General features: G+C 41.4%; 1 protein-coding gene and 1 long non-coding RNA gene across 19 annotated transcripts in view; one reads left to right on the top strand and one right to left on the bottom strand.

Annotated features, from left to right (window-relative positions):
- LOC128624513 (uncharacterized) lies at window positions 1-24,010 on the top strand. Its single transcript, XR_008388774.1, has 3 exons — window positions 1-545; window positions 9,838-10,149; window positions 23,636-24,010. It is a non-coding gene; the product is annotated as an uncharacterized LOC128624513 (long non-coding RNA).
- The window catches only part of mbnl1 (muscleblind-like splicing regulator 1), a 74,578-nt gene that overhangs the window by 30,807 nt on the left and 19,668 nt on the right, over window positions 1-24,103 (bottom strand). For 13 of the 18 annotated variants that reach the window (XM_053652208.1, XM_053652207.1, XM_053652205.1 and 10 more), the window contains one exon: window positions 12,552-13,273. The exons of 3 other annotated variants lie outside the window; for them this stretch is intronic. In XM_053652208.1, coding sequence (XP_053508183.1) covers window positions 12,552-12,725 — 174 coding nt within the window. In that variant the 5' untranslated portion in view covers window positions 12,726-13,273. Of the gene's footprint in view, window positions 1-12,551; window positions 13,274-13,461; window positions 13,953-20,544; window positions 20,564-24,103 lie in introns of those variants that run through there. 2 more of the 18 variants (XM_053652209.1, XM_053652210.1) reach the window with 2 other exon arrangements.

Genomic DNA, 24,103 nt, shown 5'->3' on the forward strand with positions numbered 1-24,103 from the left:
TTACATTGCACTAAATACACAATACCAAAGACAACTTCTGCATCCCAATTCGCTTACTATCCATACAACATAGCATCTGAGATTAGAATTAGTGTGTCCCAAATCCTAGTATGTTGAAATGAGGATCCCAAAGGGACCCGGATTGGACTATTTCCGGTAGATTTTTCGAAGTGTGTATCTATGGACACTTTTTCAGTTAATATTGCCCACAACTCCTTGTGTGAGGGAGGAAGAGTTTTGAGATGATTTGCTTTTTGACGTATTTAAGAGAGGAGTAAATGAAATCCATCCGTCCGTCCATCCATTTTCCACAGGGCCGTGGGGGAGCCTGGAGCCCAGGGCGGGGGACACCCGGTGCAGAGTGGCAGGGCACGATTGCACACACATCCACGGCCAATTTGGAAATGCCAAATGAGCGTACAATGTATGTCTTTGGACTAGGGGAGGAAAACGGAGTACACGGAGGTAACCCCCGAGACACGGGCAGAACATGCAAACTCTGCGCACACAGGGCGGAGGCAGGATTCCAACCCCCAACCCCAGAGGTGAAAGACAATCGTGTTAACCACATAGGCATCGTGCCCCTCTGTTTAAACAAAGTGTGGAAAAATAAATCGCGGGAATGGCACGTTTAATTATATAGTATAAATTACACAAGGAAAAATGAATGAAGAAAAGCTGAAATGCAATGAGGAGTGTGTTTACAGTGAAAGTGTGTATAACTAGACAACAACGTTCTCTTCCATTACATGATGTGTTAGTATGTCCCAGTACATGCGCACCCAAAAGTGTGCACTTATTCGTCACATAAAGGGTGCATAGTTTTAGTGCACGGTGTAAGTAGGCAAACTGAGATGCAACATTGATAATATCATATGATTATATAACCCACTGGAATGTTCAGCTGTCTACTGGTTTATGCTTAAGTGTTCAAATATTTTTAAATTCAGGCTCTGGCAATACACATTTTCCATCCTAATAAATTAAGATTGCTTGTATTTTTCTCATTTGTAAGTCGCTTTGGATAAAAGCGTCTGCTAAATGAATAAATGTAAATGTAAGATTTAGATTCGGAGCGAGACAATGAGAAACAGAGAAAGAGGTTTAATGTATACTGTATTACAGTGGACTGTGTCCTCTGGTGTCTTAATCCTACTGTAATCTGTCACAGGCATCCCATAATCCTGCTGTGACATGGCAGCCATACAGCATGTGGCCAACAGATGTATTTATGGATGTGCATGGATGTGCGTGTGTGTGTATGAGAGAGAGCGAGAGAGAGAGAGATGGGGATGGGGGGGTCTTGAGTTCCTCAGGCTGCAGAAGGAGCAGCAACCACTGCTAATAGCTTCAAATATCACCTTGGTATTCAGCACAGAGACTAAAACACTTAGCCTTAATAAACATTTCCTTCACGTTTTGCAAATGTATTGACAGAAGTGTGTGTGTGTGTGTGTGTGTGTGTGTGTTAGGAAAGGTGTAGTGAGTCATGCATGAATTACACACATGACACACATGAATTTTGGCATGTGATCTTAACAGCACATGTACAGCAAAAGTGCAAGAGATTGAAAGAGACAGGAAGAGGAGGATCGATGAAAACATGACTTAGACTAACAACATGACAGAGACTGACAGCTAACATGATAATTACTGTCATCTCAGACACCCCATATTTCCTGGCTCTAGACAGGTATGGAATGCCTTTTGCAAGATAGACAGATGGCGAGTTAAACAGGGGGAAAAAAAAGAATGAAATAAGAGAGAGGGAGTGACTGTTATCATCTTATTCATGAATGACAGATGGATTATTGTATCGGAGGGACAGTGAGAATGATGGAGGGATAGAATATAGTGAGAATGATAGTGGGATGGTGTATAGTGAGAATGATAGTGGGATGGTGTATAGTGAGAATGATAGTGGGATGGTGTATAGTGAGAATGATAGTGGGATGGTGTATAATGTGAATGATAGTGGGATGGTGTATAGTGAGAATGATAGTGGGATGGTGTATAATGTGAATGATAGTGGGATGGTGTATAATGTGAATGATAGTGGGATGGTGTATAGTGAGAATGATAGTGGGATGGTATATAATGGGAATGTTGGAGGGATGGTATATAATGTGAACGATAGAGGAATGGTGTATAGTGAGAATGATAGTGGGATGGTATACAGTGTCAATGATGGAGGGATGGTGTATAGTGTGAATGATGGAGGATAGAATATAGCAATTTTTTGATGTAGACCAAATGAGAACAGCTTCCATACAGTGAAGCATGGTGGTGGCAGCATCATGCTATGCCTTACGCTTGGCCTCTTGGTACACAGCATGAGGAATTAAAGCTTTCACATAAAAAGTCCCTTTGTTTGTGCTATCAGTGTGTGCAGTGTGGGAGGAGAATAGGAGTGGCAGTTTGCCATAATATGTGTGTGTGTGTGTGTGTGTGTGTGTGTGTGTGAAGAACCCATGCTTTAGCATAGTAAACACACACACACTAATAGTATTCATACAGGGTGTGTTGTGATGTAAGCTGTAGATGCAGTGAGGGTGTGTAACAGGAGTTGTATCTTGGAGATAGACAGCTGTAACTGAGACAGGATAAAGTGTGAGAGATTGTGTGTGGCTGCTGCTTTTAGCAGATAAGGAAGTGCCTGACTACTCATTTTCCTCATGGCAAATATTTAAAGAGAATGACTTTACCACAGCAGTTGTTGTGAGATGATTCAATTATATGGTTAAATAATAACAATAATAATAATAAGAAGAAGAAGAAGAAATACTTTGCACATCATCCTATTATTAATTGATGTGTAAATTGTGTAATTAACATGAGAATATTCTGAATGTCTTGTTTTGACTTGCAGCATATCTGACACGTACTGTATTTTCATGTTAAAAATTTGAAACGTTAAATATGACAAAACACATCATCTATATTGGTAGCACACGACTATTTAACACACTGCTTATCATCGCTCGCCTATGGAAAGTTTAGTCCTGCTATTATTCTTGCTTGGTTTCTGACAGTGTGTCAAGTCATCGCTCTGTGTTTGATTGTGTGGTGAAACCATATCTTCTCCAGTTGTCACTACACACTTCACGACAGCTGAAAGCAAGACTAATGTTTGCCTGAGTAAGCATGTCACTCAGCAAACGTGACATACTGCACTCACATCCTTTGTTTTCTCTACGGTGAGAGCTGCTAACTACACCATCGCACAGTACAATTAGCACAGGCCACAGACAGCACATGACTCCACTGCATTTGACTCAGCAGTTTAAGGAGTCGTATATATCCTTTATACTTTCTCAAGATGACTTTTACTTCGGTGTTGTGTTGTTAAGGCTTTTGGGCTATTGATCAGAAGGATGTGAATCCAAATCCCTCGAGTACCTGAGCAAGACCCTCAAAAAATAAAAAATGCTCATATGTACACTATTGCTTCAGATAAAAGCATCAGCCACAGAAATATTAAGAAATAAAGATGCTTAAAATGTCGTTTATAAATACACTCTTGGGGAAAAAAGGTTTCTTCTAGAACCATGGACAGGTCTTTGATTTATGCCTTTTAGGAGGAAAACTCTATCTATATCCCTTTTTCTTTTTAAAAAAGGTTGTAAAACAAAACCGCTTCAGAAAGCCAGAAACATTTAATAAATGAACATTTAGGAACCTGTGGTTTTTCCTAAGAGTCTATAAAGCTAAAAAAAAAAAAAAAAAAGAAGCCAAATCTATAAAGTCAAAAAAGGCAAGTCCATAAAGCCAAAAAGGCAAGTCTATAAAGCAAAAGGAAATTTTTTTAAAAAAATAAATAAAATAAATAAATAAATAAAATACATATGATATGTGGGATATGCGTCTAGAGGGCGCACGGTGGCTCAGTGGTTAGCATGTTCGCCTCACACCTCCAGGGTAGGGGGTTGATTCCCACCGTGCCCTGTGTGTGCAGAGTTTGCATATTCTCCCCGTGCTGTGGGGGCTTCCTCCGGGTACTCCGGTTTCCTCCCCCAGTCCAAAGACATGCATGGTAGGCGGATTGACATGTCCGTAGTGTATGAATGGGTGTGTGAGTGTGTATGTGATTGTGCCCTGCGATGGATTGGCACCCTGTCCAGGGTGTACCCTGCCTTGTGCCCGATGCTTCCTGGGATAGGCTCCAGGTTCCCCTGTGACCCTGAAAAGGATTAAGCGGTATAGAAGATGGATGGATGGATATGTGTCTATTTATTTCTAGAAGTACTGTTTATATTGCTAATTATTAACATGTATACCGGATATTTGGGGATGTTCATATTCTAGTCTAAAGAGATGTGGAAATTAGTGAACAGAGCTTAACATACAGGTGAAATCTTATTTCAGAGTTATTTCAAGAATTTCTAGAAGAAAATGAACAACCAAAATGGAATAAGTGACCAGGCCAAATATCCTAACAATCACCGTATTTCTGGGGCTAGGGCTGATTATGATATGTCCATTATATTATATGATTTGTCCAAACAAAAACACTATTTTAAAATTGTTGGAGATTTTTTTTTTTTTTTTCTTAAAACAAGGATTTTCACTGTTTTGGTGTGGTTTTATGAGTGTAAGGAACATCCTAGGATTCAGGTTTTTACTTTGCGGTCTGTACTTTGTTATTTGATAAAGTGTTTGCCATTTAATTTGATTATGTGTTATTATTACACCCTTCGTGCAGAGGAGCCAGGATTTTAACATTTACGGCATTTGGCAGACGCCCTTATCCAGAGCGACTTACATTTATCTCATTTATACAACTGAGCAATTGAGGGTTAAGGGCCTTGCCCAAGGGCCCAACAATGGCAGCTTGACAGTGCTGAACTCCTGACCTTCTGATCAGTAACACAGAGCCTTTAACCACTGAGGATATGACACACTCCAGTGAGAACTGGCCACTCGGGTGCTTCGAACTGCTCCACAAACAGAGATTTTGGAGAAGAATTTGCCAACTTTGTATTCAAGCATAACCTTAAGCTGTAGCTTTCATCAGTCTACACTTAGGACTCCGTCACATGTGATCCTGATTCCACTGGCGAGCCAAAACACCGCTCCACATCCCAATCCAGTCCAGCCTTCGGCCTACTCTTACTGTGAGTTCAAGACCTCCTGGGAAGTTCGTATTTACCAGTCGGGAATTCGTAATTATGACGTCAGGTGCGTTCAAGTCACTTTGTTCAAAGCAAGATGGCGGTGTACCTTCTCTTAATTAACTACAAAAAACACAGCAAGGTTCTTTAAGTCTACTTCTAGAAAATGAAGAACAAAGAATGCAGGTGTGTTTTTTGCTTTTTTAAAAAAAAATCATCGTTAATCAAAACTTTATCGTTATGTACTATATTGTAATTGTACAATGCTATCGTATTTTGTGCAGACAATTAGCTTGTTTTATTGTAAATAAAAAAGCCTGACAATAACTTGCTACAACTACCAAACACATACTCGCTTCTGAGGTGAGTAAACATTCGATTTCAACAAATTTTGCATCAACCACTCACGTTGCATCCATTGATTCCGCCATGTTTTCTTACTGACACACCTCCAACTTTCATGTGCGTTCCACTCGAAAATACAATCTTTAAATATTTTCAAAAGTGACTGGACGTGCGGACGGGGCCTCAGCGTGAGACGAGATCCTTGTGGAAAAGTGAGAGTTCTTAAGGAAGTGGTTACGGCCCTGCCTGAGGGGACTGAAGTGGAAAGGAACATTCTTTTGGCTCCTGTTTAAAGTTCTTCAGCTTCCTCTATGACATCACCGCTTTTCCCTTTGCTCCTTTAGTACGGCTCGTTTACACTGAGCACAAACATCAGTATCTGAGAAAAGCATACCAACTGTGCTCAATTTTAATATTGTAATCATATATCTTAAATTAGTTTCTGAACCAGACGCAAATGTAGGGTCTAGATGAGTGTGTGGAGCAGAGTATGTTAATATAATATATAGTATTCTGACCATACATCCTCTTTTTCCCAGATATGTCCTCTTTATTCGGGCCTTAAAAAAGCGTCCGGCTGGGATTGCTAAATTTGAGAAAATGTCCGGGATTCAGCTTTAGTTTACGATGTGCTTATGATTTAATACTGCAACGTGTGAGCCAATGAGAGGAAATCGGCGTTAAGCCCTGCCCACATGACAAGTTTGTGCCAGAATGGAGAATGTAAACTTGCGGAGCGTAAACACGACGTTTGAAAGCGTGAACGGAAATTCATACATAATACATAAACCATGATTAGTAAAAAGGAAGCTTTGGAAACCGCTAACGAAGAACGCGGTTCATTTGAAGACGGTGTTACGTGGCACTAATTTAATTCCATACAATTCCATGGGTCTGCCACTGCGACAGAACCTGCCATCTTTCAGCTGTCAACAAATTACGACTTGCAAAGTAGTAAATACTACAAGAGTGGGCAGTTCATGAGTAATCTTCTCATTACTGTGGTGAACACATGACCCCCCACACACACCCCACCGTCTGATCATAGCATCAGTGTGTGAGCTTTTAAAAATAACACTGTGATCACACTGTTTATCTTTCTGGTCACTTGATATCTGTTCTAATTATATGCTCAGAAAGAAGGCCATCTTCTGTCTCGCTGCTGAGTCTCTGAGCTCTCTCTTTCTCTCTCTCTCACACACACACACACACACACACATTTTATGGGCTATGATGTCTTTATAAAACATATTCTCATGAGTGTTTATGAGGCCTGAGGAATGTTAATTGTTTAAACTGAGCAGGAGATATATTTTTTGTTTCACACCTAAAGCATGACTGTGAGACTGTGTGTGTGTGTGCGCCTGTGACGTTGCCGAGATGTAAATATGTAAACATTAGCATACTGCATAGCTTTACACAAGGCGTTATTGTTAGCAGCTCCTCTCGGTCTGCACTGCACATGGCGGCTCGGCTGCTTTTCATTAGAGGCGAGGAAACAGGCTGCTCACCCCCTCACGTCATCCACATGCCTTTCCACTGCGTGAACTTTTATCCCTTTTCTCTCAGTGAGCGTCACATAGACACTTGTCTCTCCTCTTTCTTACGTATCGATCTTTACACCTTTAAACACCTTCGCTTTCAACAGTTTGCCTAAATTTCTGCTTTTTTAACTCCCACGCTGTTTTTCTTTCAGACCCTGCTGCTGTTTATGTAGCTGGGGAAAACAGATTTATCATTCTGACAGTTGGTAGCTTCTTAACACGTAGCTACAGCATGTGTGTGTGTGTGTGTGTGTAGGATCAGATTTTGTCTAATGGTTTCCTTGCCTGGGCTGGACCTTACTGGATGCTATGCTTTTACTAACTCAGTCAAAGTCAGTGTCCACACACACACACACACACACACACACACACACACACTGGATGCAGACCTCTATCCACATCTGCTTTTAGGAAATTCCTTCAAATTTTAGAATTCTTTCTCGCCTAATATGTACACACACACACTCACTATAATTTAGTTAGTACATGTGACAGGCTGTGAGTGTGTATTGTCCTTGCACACGTGATGACAGTGTTCATAGCAACATCTGGACCGTTGCCAAGGTCGCACAGCAGATCTATGAGTTAGCTTAGCCCACCACATCACCTCCCTGCCCCCTCACTGCATGTGTGTGTGAGTGTGTGTGTGTGTGTGTGTGTGTGTGTGTGTGTGTGTGTGTGTGTGCGAATGTGGGTGTTTGCCTTCCTCCTGCCATGTAAAAATAGATGGAAAATTACAGAGTGGCGTTCCCCACTGCTCTGAGAGGAAGTGGTGCTCAGAGCGCGAACTACATGCACGCAAATGCGCGCACACACACACACACACACACACTATCTGCAACGACAAAACTGCAACATGCACATTCAAAACAACAGAACTGTTCACCAATGAAAGTGTGAGAGCTGAAACGGAATGAAAAACAGTAAAGGACCAGCAATAAAACGCCAGATGTGTGTCGTCTACTGCATGACCTTCTCTTCTGCGTTTCTGAGTCTCAGTTTAAACGCACAGCACAACCCCTGCACGGCTCAACCCACTGTAGCAGTCTGGGGATTTACAGCGAAAACAAGCAGGAGAGCACCATCACAACCTCCTCAGTCCAGTGCAACATGGAGATCGCACAAGTGTAAAAGAAAACCCTCAAACACGAACTCATGCGAAGTGCTTAAAACAATGTTGCTATGCAACCATAAGTAGCATCTGTCTGTTAAAAGTGACGACACTGTCAAACTAATCAAAGCAGGAAGGGTGAGAAACATTTGGCCTACGCGAAAAAGTATGGCATGTTATACCATACGCTACTGCACAGTCATCTGTAGCATTATTGTAGCTTATTTAAAACTGTGTGCCACAACTGGAAATGATCATTATAACATATTATACAGTGTACTGTCATAATTAACCATATAACTATTGCACATCTCTATATACAGTTGAGGTCAAAAGTTTATATACGCCTTGCAGAATCTGCTAAATGTTATCTTATTTTTTTAAGAAGAGGGATCATTAAAATTGCATTTAGTTCATTATTTGGTACTGCCCTAAATAAACTATTTCACATAACAGATGTTTACATATAGTCCACAAGACACAATAATAACTGAATTTACACAAATTACCCCGTTCAAAAGTTTACACACGCTTGATTCTTAATACTGTGTGTTGTTACCTGGATGATCCACAACTGTGTTTATGTTTTGTGATAGTTGTACATGAGACCCTTGTTTGTCCTGAGCAGTTAAACTACCCACTGTGCTTCAGAAAAATCCTCCAGGTCCTGCACATTCTTTGCTTTTCCAGCAACTTCTGCATATTTGACCACTTTCCAACAGTGGCTATATGATGCTGAGATCCATCTTTTCACACTTAGGACAACTGAGAAGTTGCCACAAGAAGGCAACACGATAAATTAGGAGCCGGGGGGTGTAAACTTTTGAACAGGATGATCGATGTATATTGTCATTATTTTATTAATTTTTTTTTCATTTAGTACCGCCCTTCAGAAGCGACATGAGATATTTGCATGTTTCCCAGAAGACAAAAGTGACACCAAACATCCTGTTCAAAAGTTTACACCCCCTTGGTCTTGTGTTGCCTTCTTGAGTGTCAGTGATACTCACGTGATGTGCACGACATGGAGGATTTTTCTGCAATGGGTATGTAAACTTGTGATCTCAACTGTACACTGCGGCATCTGATAACAAACTGTCACACTCCGAAATCAAACACACTTTGCGTCCCAATAACTGTATAAAAAAATGCTATCATCTATGATTTTATCAAACAGCGTGTTTATATACAACCACGTTGCTGGGCAGCAATGAACCGAGAAAGCACTATTTATACAGATTTCTCATGCTCAGTGCACATGATTTATTTGATTTATTTACACTTGCATGTCGCTTGCTAGCCTGCCAGCATACATGAAAGCACAACTAGACCTCTTGTACTTAATACACATAAGCAGAATGTTTTCTGAACAGTCCTGTGAACTTTGCTTCAAGTCTTGTTCGTGTTTCTGTGCGTTCAAAGAATGTTTTTATATAAATAAACAGGAACGTTTTCAACTGGAGGAATGTTTTGTCTGACAGGGAACACTATTGCTCTGCTCCAATTAAACTGATTAATATTTATTACAGGGTTGCAAGAAAGCGCATTTTTCAAAACATTAGGACATAACACCTTAAGCTCCGTCCAACCTGCTTTATTAAACATGTCCACGTCTAAGAGACATTCTCTGTTAGCCAAAAAGTCAGTCGATTTGGATAAACGGCCTAGCAGAATGAAACCTAGCTGTCCACAATAACAATACTCGCTCACTTTCTGTCTCTTTCAGTACGCACGTTATCCTGGTCAGGGTTGTGGAGGATCCGGAGCCTATCCTGGGAGCACCGGGTGCAAGGCAGGAGAACGCCATACTCCAGGTGGGACGCCAGTGCGTAAGAGGGCACCATGCACTCATACACTCACAATGACTTTTTTGGGACAGTGGAAGGAAAAGCAGAGAACCTGGGGGAAACCCACATGAACACAGGGAGAACATACAAAGCACGGACAGAGACGCAAGCTCGGGATCGAACCTAGGACCCTGGAGACATGAGGAGGCGACGCTACCTCATTAACAATGCTAATAACAACACTGTCCATGGTAAATATAACAGAATAAGTAGAAATGCTAACTCAGACGAAATTGTAGCGGTTTTCAGTCGGAATTCCGAATTACGGGATTGACTTCTGAAACTGGGAGCTGCAGAGACATCTGTGTTGGTAAGAACAGTGCTACTTAGAGATTTTTTGCTTTGTGCATGCATGCATGTGTGTATGTGTGTGTGGTCAGGGGTAGTTTGGGGGATGATCTTAGATAATCAGTTTGGGGGATGATCCGTCATCTTCGAGAACACTTTCCATTACGCTACGCTCCTTACACACGTACCACTGGAGTCATTCCATTTGCATTCATCAGCGTTCTGTGTAATTATAATGCTAGAAACATCTAGGCGTGGAAAATGCCGATTGTTTAACGCACATTAAATATAATTATGACACATAGAACATTCTGTATTCGATTAAAAAAACAAACAACATGTAAGTGCTGAAAATTCTGTATAGTAGCATCACACCCAGTAAAAGCGCTCCAGATCTGTAATCGTCTCTGCTTCACTCTTACATGGAGCTCTGCGTTGCTCTAACACACTGATTTTGGTTCTTTCGGTAAACTACAACGTCTACGTCCCCCAGCACATTGTTTTAACAGAGCTTCTGTGGCATGACACATCAACAGCAGAACACACTCGATGGCAGCTCTCGGCACTGATGGGAAAGGAGCTTAGCATGTCCAGGCCTATAACAGCACAAGTTGTGTTAAGTTCAGACAGGTTCTCGTGTTGCTCGTGGATATCGTGCAGATTAGAGTCTCGCTCTCGTTTTTGCTGCTCCTGAAGACCGGCCACGTTTGATTTTTAGCAGTGGAATTTAGTAAAAGTACAATGTCCGGTTTGAATGCGTTTTTGTGAGCAAAGTTTCACATCAAGTTCGACTTGTTTCGACCAACAGATGAACTGCTTTGGGTGTGTCGAGCTCTGTACTCGCATGAGGCTGTGCTTTACTAAAATCCCAAATAATACAAATAAAATTTGGAGTGCACGATAAATAATCGTGTGTATTGTTCACATTGCAAAGCAGTGGACGTTTAAATTAGATTTTTGCAAGTGATTTTTTTCATTTTTTATTTTAATTTTACATTTTTTTTACCCGATAATCATGGAGAGTTTGGATAAACTTTACTACAGTAATAATATTCAAATTATTCTGAGATATTGAGACATAAAATAGTGGTTTAATTTTGTCTTCAAATGGAAGAGGGGGGATTATGCAAAATGAATACACTTGCCCTTTGGTGGTATTAATTTCACATGTAATCGCTTTAGTAACTTCCTGAAGTGATCTATTTGCAGTGATCTATTTGCACAGACACCACATTATATTTCGCACTTTTAGTTAGAAAAAGGCCCTGTGGCAGCAGGGGGTGTGGTCAAGGGTCAGTTGTGTGTGGACAGAGAGGAGATAAGATATTTAAGATAAAAGCAGCACGAAGTTTGGTAAAAAGAAGGGTTCTGTCTCCTGAGTTCCTCCTTCCCACCCAAGATTCTACGGGCTCTTTAAAGAAAACAAGAAAAATGAACAAGATGCGCTGTTTTACCCAAGTGACAGACAAAAACCTCAGTGGAGGTTTACTGCTAGTAAATCGCTGAGTAGATACGGTAGATCAGATAGTATAATGTTCTTCTAGCTTAGTGGTTAGCATGCTTGCCTCGCACCTCCGGGGTTGGGGGTTCAATTCCTTCCTCCACCCTGTGAGCGTGGAGATCGCGTGCCCTCCTCGTGCTTTGGGGGTTTCCTCCACCAGTCCAAAGATGTGCGTTGTAGGCTGATTTCTAAATTGTGCGAGTGTGCCCTGTAATGACATGTTTCCCCGTCCAGGGCGTCCCCCGTCTTGTGCCCCGAGTCCCCTGGGATAGGCTCCAGGCTCCCCCATGCGCCCGTGTAGGATAATCGGTACAGAAAATGTCTGGAAAGATGTTTATGGTTGATGTTTATCTGATTTTGTGTAGTGTGTGTTCGAGAGCAAGTAGACAGGATGGCATTCGAAACACAACATTATTTCTTCAGCCCTCGTTCTCCTGCACTTCTTCCTCATTCTCACCGCAATACCACTAGCCACAGCTTAGGTTTTATTTTTAATCACCAATGTTCTAGCCACACCCATTTCACAAGGAGACATGAACTGCAAGCTCCTAGTTTGGTCTGTTTCTTAGTGTGTCGGTCTCTGTTACTCTCACTCTGTCTCTTACTCATTCGTTCCGTCGTCTTCTGGGTGTCACGGTGTCTCTCCCTTACCACAGCTCTGACTTCGTTTCCAGCTCTTTCAAGCTGTCTCTCTTAAGTCACTCAACATTTCTCTTACAGTATGTCTTGCTTTCCTCTCTCTCTCTTCAGTCTCTGAGTCACTCTGTAAGGTGTGTGCTATAATAATGCTTGTAATGGCTTTACCTTGAGCGAGTCGAAGCAGGCGATTACTCGGCCGTTCTCCACCTGGCAGCTCTTGGCTGGATGGGCGAATTTGCACTCAGCATCTGAGCGTGAGCACGTGCCCCTCTGGAACTCACGACACACCTCCAGTGTCAGCCATTTTGGGTCACGAATGTGTGCCATGTTCATTGCCATGGCTCACACAAACTTGTGCGTGTGTGTGTGTGTGTGTGTTCAAGGTCAGGAGGATCTGCTGGTTGTCCTTTAATGGGAAGTCTCTCTTTGCTTCTCTTTTTCAAACAATCAACATGAAGCCTATTCCACGAAGGAGTGTGTGGGGGTCAAGGGCGTGACACACAGAATGGCAGAGAATTCCCAGGCAGCAGAAAAGAAAAGAAAAGAAAAGACTTTTTTTTTTTTTTTTTACTTCTGGCTGTTTTTTCTCTTTTCACACATGTGTACGCACACGCACATAAAAGAAAGCTCCGATTGTGAAAACGTTCCAACTTCAAGCGATCCCGCTGGCACTTGGCAGCTCCTGGGGTACTGCGGCTGTGTGGAAGGTGGTGCACGTGGCAGGTCTGGGGTCTGCAGAGGTGGCAGGGGTTTGCAGGATCAGCGGTCAGAGGTCACCGGCTGAAGGTCCAGGCCTGATTTGGATAGCAAGCTTGCGAAAAAGCAGGGACTGGCACTACAAGCGGGTCCAAGCTGCAGCAAGAGAGGGCACTACCTTCAGTACCCACCTGGAACAGAGAGAGAGAGAGAGAGAGAGAGAGAGAGAGAGAGAGAGAGGGAAAAGGGAAAGAAAAATGAATAGCTTACTCATGCATAATTTCGTTGTGACCTTGCAGTTGTATACAGGCACTTAATAAAGGGCGTAAAGGCCACTTTTGGTGGTGTTGGCAAACTGAAACAGTCACGTGCCACTCACTTTAATCCCCCTCTTTCACATTCCTTCATTTCCTTCTCTCGATCCCTCTCTCCCTGTCTCAGACTCATCTCTCTGCCCAGCTGCACAAACTCTTTTCCCACCCAAAAATGCCAAAAATGCAAAGCAGTCTACTTAACGCCATCAGCTAGGGCAAATAAATCATTCTGTCACATCCTTTCTCATCTCCCTCTCAGCTCTCTTACGCACACGCAAAGAAGCCCCATGTAAATTTGCCAGCATCAGTGCAAGCGCTGGGAAATCAGCTCTAATAGCATATCACTTACAGTGCAGCACTCGGCAGTAAAGCCATGGCAAATCTATTTAAAGAGAGACAGAAGTATAGATTGATACAGAAAGAGATAGGGAGAGACAGTTGGGGGGGGAGAAAGAAGTGGAAAGAAAGACAGTGAGTTCGTTTCCCCTTTCTCAGAAGTGTTGCATGATGTCAGCTAACCAATCAGAGCAAGCGATGTTGCAACCGCATTCTGGGCCTGGCGCCAAGCAGGGGAGAGAGAGAGAGAGAGAGAGAGAGAGAGAGAGAGAGAGAGAGAGAGAGAGAATGAGAGAGATGCATGTGCTCTCTAACTCTTTAATTGTCTTTAGAATTTGCCACACACACACGCTCACATGTTGACGTTCCCGTACACGACAGAACCACAACACGTAAAGAACGAGCCTTTAAAACGACACTTTAAACCACTTCCAGGATTCGAACACAATGAACCTTTGGAACTTAAACAGTAGGAGTGATAACGGTCACAGGACCAGGAAGTGTGAGTGTGCGAGTGTGTGTATATTCCTTTACACCGCATTTGTCAACATTGTTGTCAGATTCCTCTGTGAGCAGGCCAATGCCTGCACTGCTCAGCCCAGTGAACATTACTGTGATGACTAAAGGAGAATCATGTCTAGACTTGGAGCATTCGATTTCCATCACTGCAGTGCAAAGAATGCATTGTGATAATGATAGCGATGAGAGAGAGAGAGAGAGAGAGAGAGAGAGAGAGAGAGAGAGAGAGAGAGAGAGATGGGTGTTAAAAATCTTCCTACTTTGCACATTTCATTAAAGGGGTAGTTCACCCAAAAATGAAAATTCTATCATCAATAAATCACCCTCATGTGTTCCAAACCCATAAGACTTTCATTCATCTTCGGAACATAAATAAAGAGATTTTTAGTGAAACCTGTGAGATTTCTGTCTCTCCGTTTGCAGTCCAGTAAAACTTTCAAGCTCCAAAAAGTTGGTAAAAGTAACCCATGTGACTCCAGTGGACTACAATTAAATCTTTATTCACAAAATATCTTCACTTCGGCAGAGATCTTCACGAGAGAACGTCCTCCATGTTGGAATCTGCACACATCTTTGTTACAAAGACCGTTCTATGTGACTCGGTTTGTATGCAGCGTCCCTCTTCCTCTGCTGTAAACGCTGCACGTCCACTCTCGCAATACAGCTGGACCTGGAAGCGCTGCATGGTTGTAACGAAGATGTCTGCGAACTGGGATTAAACCACTGGAGTCGCAATTTAAATTTACGATGCCTTTATGAACTTTTTCAGTGCCTGAAAAGTTTTGGTTATGTGGACTGAAATCTCCCAGGTCTCACTGAAAATTTATTCGTTTGAGTTCCGAAGATGAACGGAAGTCTTATGTGTTTGGAACGACAGGAGAGTGAGCAACAGATGACAGATTTTTTTTTTTTTTGGGTGCACTATCCCTTTAAGGTGAGGTGAAAGTCCCGGTGTTACAGCACAGAGTCAGACAGAGGTGCTGGATTTAAATCCCGCGCGACGCTTGAGCCGATAATCACCCGTGATAAATCGTACCGAGTTGCAGTTTTGATATCGTCGGTGCATGCGTAACTCTGAATACAGCCTTTAGGGTTACCTTGTTTTCCGAAGACTGAAAACCCTGCTATCGCAAGAAACGCATTCTAACTCGGAAGGTTTCACTTCATTGCTCCTTCTCCCTGCTAACAAACCCCGAGCGTTACTTACCAAAGATGTTACTTGCAAAAATTCTATCATTTTAGATTGATGAAGGAAGGCAAAATTGCAGCATTCCAATAAATGGATGATAACGCGCATGCACACTTCACAGTGGTGATATTGAGAAATGCAGGCTGGAAGCAGATAATGTGACACATTAAGGGCGTTTATTAATAAATCGCTCAAGACTAACTGATCTGGCAACCAAAATAATGAAGGTCATCATTGTCACTGGAGTTAAAAGCCAGTCAGTACATTTACATGGACAACAATAATCCGATATTAACCTGATTAAGACAATACTCTGATTAAGACACTAGCATGTAAACAGCGATTATTGATGACCTTAATCCGATTAAAGTCATACTTGAAGTAAACACAAATCGGATTAAGACGTGGAGTATTCCTGTTTTATTCGCATTATCGACATGTATTACAGACATGTACACACCTTAATCACACTATTAACATCGTGTGGGAGTTGTGACAGGACACATACACACACGGCAGTGCTCAACCGTTTGACGGCAAACAAGAGAGAACGGCTGCGTCCCAAACCGCGAACTTACCTGTTATATAGTACGTGAAATACATGTGTTTCGGCTACTATATAGTGGGTAAGTACGTAGTTTGGGACACAGCCTACGGCTTCAAGCGGTCGTCTATTTGCACGTACAGCATGACAAATAATTAACTGCACTTGAAGCTTTCATAAAATTAAAAATAAAAACCTCTAAAGCTGTATACAGTATCATAACGAAGACGAACTATATGTCGATACGTGAAATTCTGGAGGGAACGTCAGACAGCGTGGCGTGTGGATGTAATGACGTGTGCCGTTAATCCATCTATCCTTAAAGCGACTCATGTAAACACCTTAATCAGAATACTGTCTTACTCAAAATAAGGTCAGTAATTAAATTATTGCTGTCCATGTAAACGTAGTCACTGATAACAACATTTAAACATTTACGGCCTGTTGGCATGACACCAACACGAAAAATCCCAGAAGTTTATAATTCTACACTTCCTAGCATTTTGTGCGAATATGTTTAGCATATAAAGGCCATGTGAGGCCATGCAGGAGCTGGGGGTGGGGGGTTGTCCTCTGACTAAAACGTTCTTTGTTTACACGTTTACAATTCAACACTGGTCAGGATGATGGTAGTTTTTGAGTCAGAGGATGAAAAAAAAATAAAACCCACTTTATAATACGATGTTGCTGAGCTGCAGTTAGTCAACCTGAAAATCCTGTAATAGCTTCAGTACTGCGTTGCAGTGAGATTTGGTGGGAAATCTCTATGCATGCATCATACGGCAGCTCAGACGCATCGAATGTAATCATTCAAACAAGAAAGTCTGTGAACACGGCGACTGGCAGCCAATGAGCAACATGGCAAACAGTAGTGCGAGAGTAAAAGAGTGTGATGCTACACTATAGGAGGAAAAGGGCTTCAGGACTGATGCAGTGTTAGCTTTGTTACTGCTGAACAGATAAGGCATTTCATTGTTCTCTAATTTCCTGGGAAGCCAGTGAATGACAGGTGACAGCCCGGCTATTCCGCGGACTTTTTTGTGCGGAAAACTACTTGCACTGGTGAACTTGCAATTGCACTAAATTGTTGTGCTCTTTCACAGTGATGTTTGTTGGCGAATGCAACCTTTCAGTTGTACTCATGCTCGACATATGTGAATTGAAGAGGGCTTTGGCTGAATGCACATCGTCATGACGTCACATAACGTGTCTTTGCCCAAAGCTGCAGAAAATCTCCAAAGCTCCAGTTGCCTCGGTTTCGTGTTCGTTTCTGCGAGGGGCTGCTTTATGCGAGTTTGTATCAAAGTTGTTGTGCGAGAGAACTTGATAGCTGATCTAACTGGAGAGGTTGAGTTTTGACATAGTGTTGCATTTCTAATGTGCTTAAATTAAGCAAGAGTGAGTGGTTCAAGCCCTGATCTGTGTGTCTGTGTGTTTTTACCCACTGCTCAGGGTGTATTAGTGCGAGTGGTTGTTTAACAGGCTGGAAAACAAACCACATAGATTAGGTAACAGAAACACACAGAGAATACAAAACCAGGCATGATAGTTTGACTCTCTACGCTATATTGTAATTTGCTAGCTAAACTTAGCGGTGCAGGGTCTAAGGAAAAGCAGAATAACCCCTTTTCCCTTCAAACCAGAGCTTATATTTTTGCTAGCACGCTAACATTAAATGATGAGTTCATTCTGTAGGCCATGTGCTGTTTATATTATTGTAAGATGAGCACAGTTACGGGGCTTTCACACTGGCAGTTTACTCTGAAACAGAGCACGGTTTTGGTCAAAGTTGGTAATGTAAAAGCTGTCACAGAGACACAGAACCCGAGACGGTGGTCCGAGTTCGGTTGCACTGGAACTATGCCGTGATTCCCGGGAACGTGAATGCAACTCGTATTCGAGTCCGCACTTGCCCAGGAAGTAAAGTAACCTGCGCAGGTGTTTCAGCCGATGACATCATTAATTTCCACAACACATATGTACCATGAGTTGCAGGGGGTTTTGTGGAACAAAGAAGAGGTCCACTGTTGCACAAACTAATAGTAATAATAGTAATAATAATAATACTAATAATAATAGCACCAAAATAATTTAAATTTTTTTTAAAACTATATTGAGTCGTGTTGTGTTCTCCACGCGCGTTTGCGATGAGGTAAGATGAACGCAAATACATGGGGGGACACCACCATACACTGCGCTGCACAGGCACTTCTGGATCAGGAGATCACAGTAAGCTAAAAGACAAGCTCTGGCTGATTGCTTTTGCTCTTTCGTGTTTTCTCAGTTACTCTGACAGGGACACTGATGTGACTCATTATAAAAGTTCTTTGATTCTCATTACACTTCCATTACGAGCGGCGAGATTAATACGCCTAGTGGAGAAAGAGCGTGGCACGACCCAGGTTACTAAATATTCTTCCACAAGTAGCTCGAAATGGAAATTTCTAGCGTTTCCAGAACCGTACGTCTGTAACAGAGTGCTTGAATGTCTGGATGAATTCGCAAATCTGGCTCTGTGGTGCAGTTTTGGTCACGACCCAGCAGCGGGCTTTAAAACAGTGTATGGCCTCCTGGAAAGCATTATCAGTAAGCAGGTCAAGCTAAGGCCTGGAACAAATCCAAATTCCTATCAACCTCCTGTATTTTCTGCCTTGCGACTAAACAACTGAGTTAAACAAGTTTGTGATTTTCCAAATTGTCCCTAGTATGTGAATGGGTGTGTGGGTGTGTATGTATGCAAATGTGCCCTGCGATGGGTTGGCACCCCCTCCAGAGTCGTACCCAGAGTCCCCTGGGATTGGCTGTTTAGGATACGGAAGAGGTAAGGAAAACGGATGGATGGACAGAATGTGTAATTATGGGCATGAAAAGTGCTTCTGCTTCTGTGAGGGGTTTTGGGTGTAAAGCGTGAAGGCTCGCTCATTAGTGAAACCATAGCACTCTACTTACATGACTCACACACGTGGGTAATGATATGTCTCAAAAAAAAAGAAAAAAAAGGGAAGGGTTGAAAATGAGTGGCGTTACCACAGTCGCTCTGGTGAAGTTACGTAAAACTCGTTTAGAATTTGTTGCCCTATGTGCAGGACTGACCCAAAAAACTGCCCAGAGATAAGTATGTAAGGATATACTCACGTGTTTTTATTTTCGCTGCATCTGTGGAGTACGTAGACTGGCACAAACAACAATTTCGATCAATTGGGGGGGCGGGGGGGGGGCAAACGTTCAGTACCATTTTTCTGTTTATTTAAAATAAAATCCACAAACTGAGTTAAAAATATAAACTTCAGACAATCTTTACACAACTGTTTGTCCAGTTACACAGGACTGAAAAGAACCCAACACACACACACACACACACACCAGAATATATATTATTCATTTAGGACTGTAGTTTAATTCTGTGATTTTTTGTGCATCCATAAAAATAATGTATAAATGCTTATATATTTTATATTATATATATATATATATATATATATATATATATATATATATATATATATATATATATAAACTAATATATAAGTTTATATTATATAATAGTATTTATACATTACTTTTTATAAAAGGTAACAGTAAACTGAAGAAAGTCATTGTTGATGACTCTGGGTGTCTGCTAATGCTGGCGTGCGTATGACGTCATGCACCGTCGACTAGGAGGCGGTTTATACTTCCGGTTAGTAAAGGAACCGCTCACGTTATATTTGAGATGATATTACCTTTCTAAAATTTATACACTGGACGGTAGAGTACACAGTACATAGTGCAAGTGTACAGTACGTCATTTGGGACACAACTTTAGTATTTACTCTCCGAGGCGTGTTTTCTGAACAGAAGTAACGTAATGAGTAAATCTCCCCTGTGTCGCGCGCAGACCAACTAATCCATAATGAGATTCATTCACAACGATTTTCATAACCGATTATTATCCATTTTATCAATTAGTTGTTGCAGCTCTAGTTTAAACCCATCTAAACAAAACTCAATCACAACTGAAGGCTAAAGGGCAGATTTTGGGGCCACAACAACTCTTTATTCATCTCACAGTACAGGAAAAACAACAGAGAATTCTCTTTAAAAAAAAGCAAAAAAAAGCTCTTTCCAGTTACATTTAGATTTAATAACCCTGTGTGTATGATGTCTACGGAATACCATGTGCTGCTGATTACGGCAATATTTGTGTTCATTTCTTTCAAGAATGAACAATGGATGGCAGGCAGACACAAATCTCTCTGTCGTGCGTCTGCGTCTCAAACCGGGATGCGCCCAGATGTACTTCTGCATCCAAGCACGAGCGATGCAAATCTGCTTTTATTCCAGGTCTGTAAACACTTCTTAAAAACTGCCAGAAATCATTCACACATTTCCCCCCCCCCACAGAGCTCAAATGCTTATATCACTCTATTCTCTTCTTCCACACCAACACGTCAGAACAGAAGTGCCGATAAGTGCAAAAGCGTTAAAGGCTATACATCTGGCCTTTTTAAAAAATATATTTTTTTTTACTTCTCAACCTTCTCGCTCTGATCAAGAACAGCTGAAAAGATCTCAGCTAACCTTGAAAGTGAAAGCCTTTGCGTTTGTTAGTTTGTTCATTCTGCTGCTGCTGTGCTGATGGATGCGTGCGGGTCATTTCAGGGCGGGCGTCTGTTCACAGTCATGACAGATATGAATCGCTGACAACAAAATAAATAAATAAATAAATAAATAAATAAATGTGCCGCAAAAGTACAAATCAGAACAGAAAACAGAAGTGCAAATGTTGTAAAGTGGACAGTCTCTGTCTCAGTCTCTGATCTCCGACCATGCGTCCCACTGTATCTAGACACACGTACAGAGGCATGTACACCTGCAGGTACCGTATCCTCCCACACACATCACAGGAAGCATTAATGCAACACAATGCAGAGAGGGGAAAAAAGAAGAAAGGAGAAGAAAGGCAAAAACATGCTGCATCATTCAAGTCCTAAAAAAGCCAGCATGAACTCATTTCATCTGAATCAGGACAGAATCCACCTACCACTAAACTCACTGGTGTTCCGCTGGAATAAAAAACAGTAATGTTATGACGTTCTCACTACATGGAACAGGCACTGTTCATACGCTCACATTACAATCCACATTCAATTCAGCAGAACAGCACTGTGCTCGCAGCACAGAGTCCGAACAGCACATTACCCATTCCTCCATAATACATCACTCCTACGGGTTCGAGTTTCAGTACGATCCACATATAAATACAGCGAGATTCACAAATATTCAACACATTCACAAATAAACAGAATGAGATCCACAAATATATGTTAGGAGTTTCGCAAAAATTAATTTCATAAATTCACAAAAAAAAATTTTTATAAGATTTGCGACATTTTGTTTTTTTTACAAATATATGTTTTTACATCACAAACACAACTGCCTGGCATTCATTTGTGGATCGCGTGGGTTTTGAAACGTTTCTAGCATCAAGAGTGCACACAAATCCACAAATAGTTGGACTCCGCCCACCGTCTACTCAAGCCAATCGGATAACCGCCACATTGCGCTGACCAATCGTAACACGGTCTCGCTCCAACCAATCACGTTGTGATTTACAATCAGGACGAGAACAGAGTCATATTGCACCGAACTCGCAGGTTATGAAGGCTCTCCAACATGGTCGATCAGGAGGAATGACGACAGGAGAGTGGTTCTAACCATCTAACAGCAGCACTGTGGCTAAAAGAAAACAAGCAACGTTATGCTTTCAGTCTTTATTTTATAGATTTATTTATTTATCTAACCCTAGGGAATATTTGTGTTTTCACCAGTGTTTCCTGCATCTCTACCGAATCCACGGTGAAACCAGAGTTGTGATTTTACAGTAAATCGAGCGTAGCGACTGTGTATCGGGGAAAAAATGTTGTCCTCGGAGGCTGCATGTCAAAACACAGCGTGTCCATTAAATTCACGGGTTAAAGACACTTATCTTTACATTCTCTAAACGAATCGTTCTAAAAGATTCACAGACCGTAGGAGTTACCGGTTTGAATCAGTCTAACGAATCCTTACTAAATCAGTGACTCAATCATTACTAATCCATCAGACCACTCATCTATAATAACTATAGATGCACCGATACTAAATTTCTCAGCCGATACTGATAATCGATTATTCAGAGTGATATCGGCCGATACCGATACCGATAGTTCTGCCTTTGATGCCTTCTTTTAAATGAATAACAATTAATTCCACAATTCTGAAAAAAAATGCAAATTAAAACTTTATTCTCTCCATTTCAACAAGTTTTTTCACAGTATCTGGTCTCATAAACAGAAAACACATTACTCTAATTAACATTAACACATGATCTAAATTCTGAAGATTAAAGTAAGATTTCTTAAGTTACTGAATGTTATTAATTCATATTAACATTGACTGAATTCTAAAAAACCTCCTGTTAGTCTCACATTCACTCACCACAAACACAAGCATTTCTACTTCATCACTAAACATCAAACTGGTCATATATTATATAGACTTTTTATATATTAACATTAACTGGATATGAAATATACTACTCTACAAATATATTTTTCTGTGCAATATATACTTTTTGTTAACTCATCTGCATTTAAATCTTTCAATGGTGTACTGGCCTTTTAATTCAACTCGAGCAGCTCGGCAAAAAAAAAAACAAAAAAAAAAAAAGACTTGACGCCAAAACTCCCGCTTCACTGCTGCTCACTTCTGGTGTAAAATTTTAGCAATGCCGAGATTACAGAGATTACAAACTGCAGTTTTGTCATCATTCCACACAAGAGACATCATCTTTACACACAGCACGAAACCCGTGTGTTTTCCCGCTTTCTTTTTATTGACTGGATACAACCGTCCCTGATCATCGGATGTTTTTAAAGTATCGGCTGATAGCGTGAAAAAATAGCCTTTATCGGCTGATACATCGGTGCATCTCTAATAATAACAGTGCATTGATGACCCATAACGTTGCTGGTTTTCTTTTACATGTTTTTATAACAATGCTGTTAGATTATATACGCAGCATGACTCCTTACCTGTAAAAACAAACCTGATTGGTTGGAGCGAGACCATACTATGATCGGTCAGTGCAATGTGGCGGTTATCCGATTGGCTTGAGTAGACGGTGGGCGGAGTCTAACTATTTGTGGATTTGTGTGCACTCTTGACGCTAGAAATGTTTCACAACACACAAATGTGTGCAGCAATCCACAAATGAATGCAAGGCAGAGTTGTGTTTGTGACATAAAAACACACACACACACACACACACACATATATATATATATATATATATAAATGAGATTTGCAAATAATATATATTTATATATTTGTGGATCTCAGTCTATTTATTTGTGAATTTATTTACGTTTTGTGAATCTCTCTACGTTTATTTGTGGGTCGTAATCTACTCATTTGGCATTATGAAAACTCTAACCCCGTACCATACACTCCGCCATAAAACTCTGACCTGAAGATTCGCCTGTGAAGGTGACGCATGGTTCTGTGTATAACCAACAATAAATCAACACCTTGACGCGTCTGAAAATCATCTATGGTGAACAGGATGTGGTTTTGTTATGTTCTATACGGTCGATGCGCGCCGTTATTCCCTTTTTTGTGTTTTCATTAGTACTTTGAGATCGGTTACGGATGTTTTGGAATGGTTTACTCCGACTGTAGCGGAAACCGAGTGTGAACTGGACTGGGCTGCAGGACAGGCGTTCACGCCCGGAGTGAGTGCGTCTCCCTCCACCAGCACGTGACAGGACTTCCTTAGGACTTTCGCTTTTTCCCTGTAAAGTGCGACACTCTCTTTCACACACACCGCTCCCAGTCCTTCTTAAAGCATGGCACACAACACACCACTCCCAGGCTGTAATCTTTATGATATCGCCTGCACTGAGTGAACATTAAACCCTAATAAAAAGCTTCACGTACTAGTTCAAAACCATCAAAGCACAACGCCAGTCCAAACACACGTCTTCTGTATGATGTTACACTCCTAACACCATCTACTGATTTAAAACCCACATATGAAAATGAAGAACTTTTTCATCGATAAGAGTAATAACAAGACGTTGGAGCTTGGGAACGAACA

Source organism: Ictalurus furcatus, chromosome 20, assembly GCF_023375685.1.
Source record: "Ictalurus furcatus strain D&B chromosome 20, Billie_1.0, whole genome shotgun sequence".
Taxonomy (NCBI): Eukaryota; Metazoa; Chordata; class Actinopteri; order Siluriformes; family Ictaluridae; genus Ictalurus; species Ictalurus furcatus.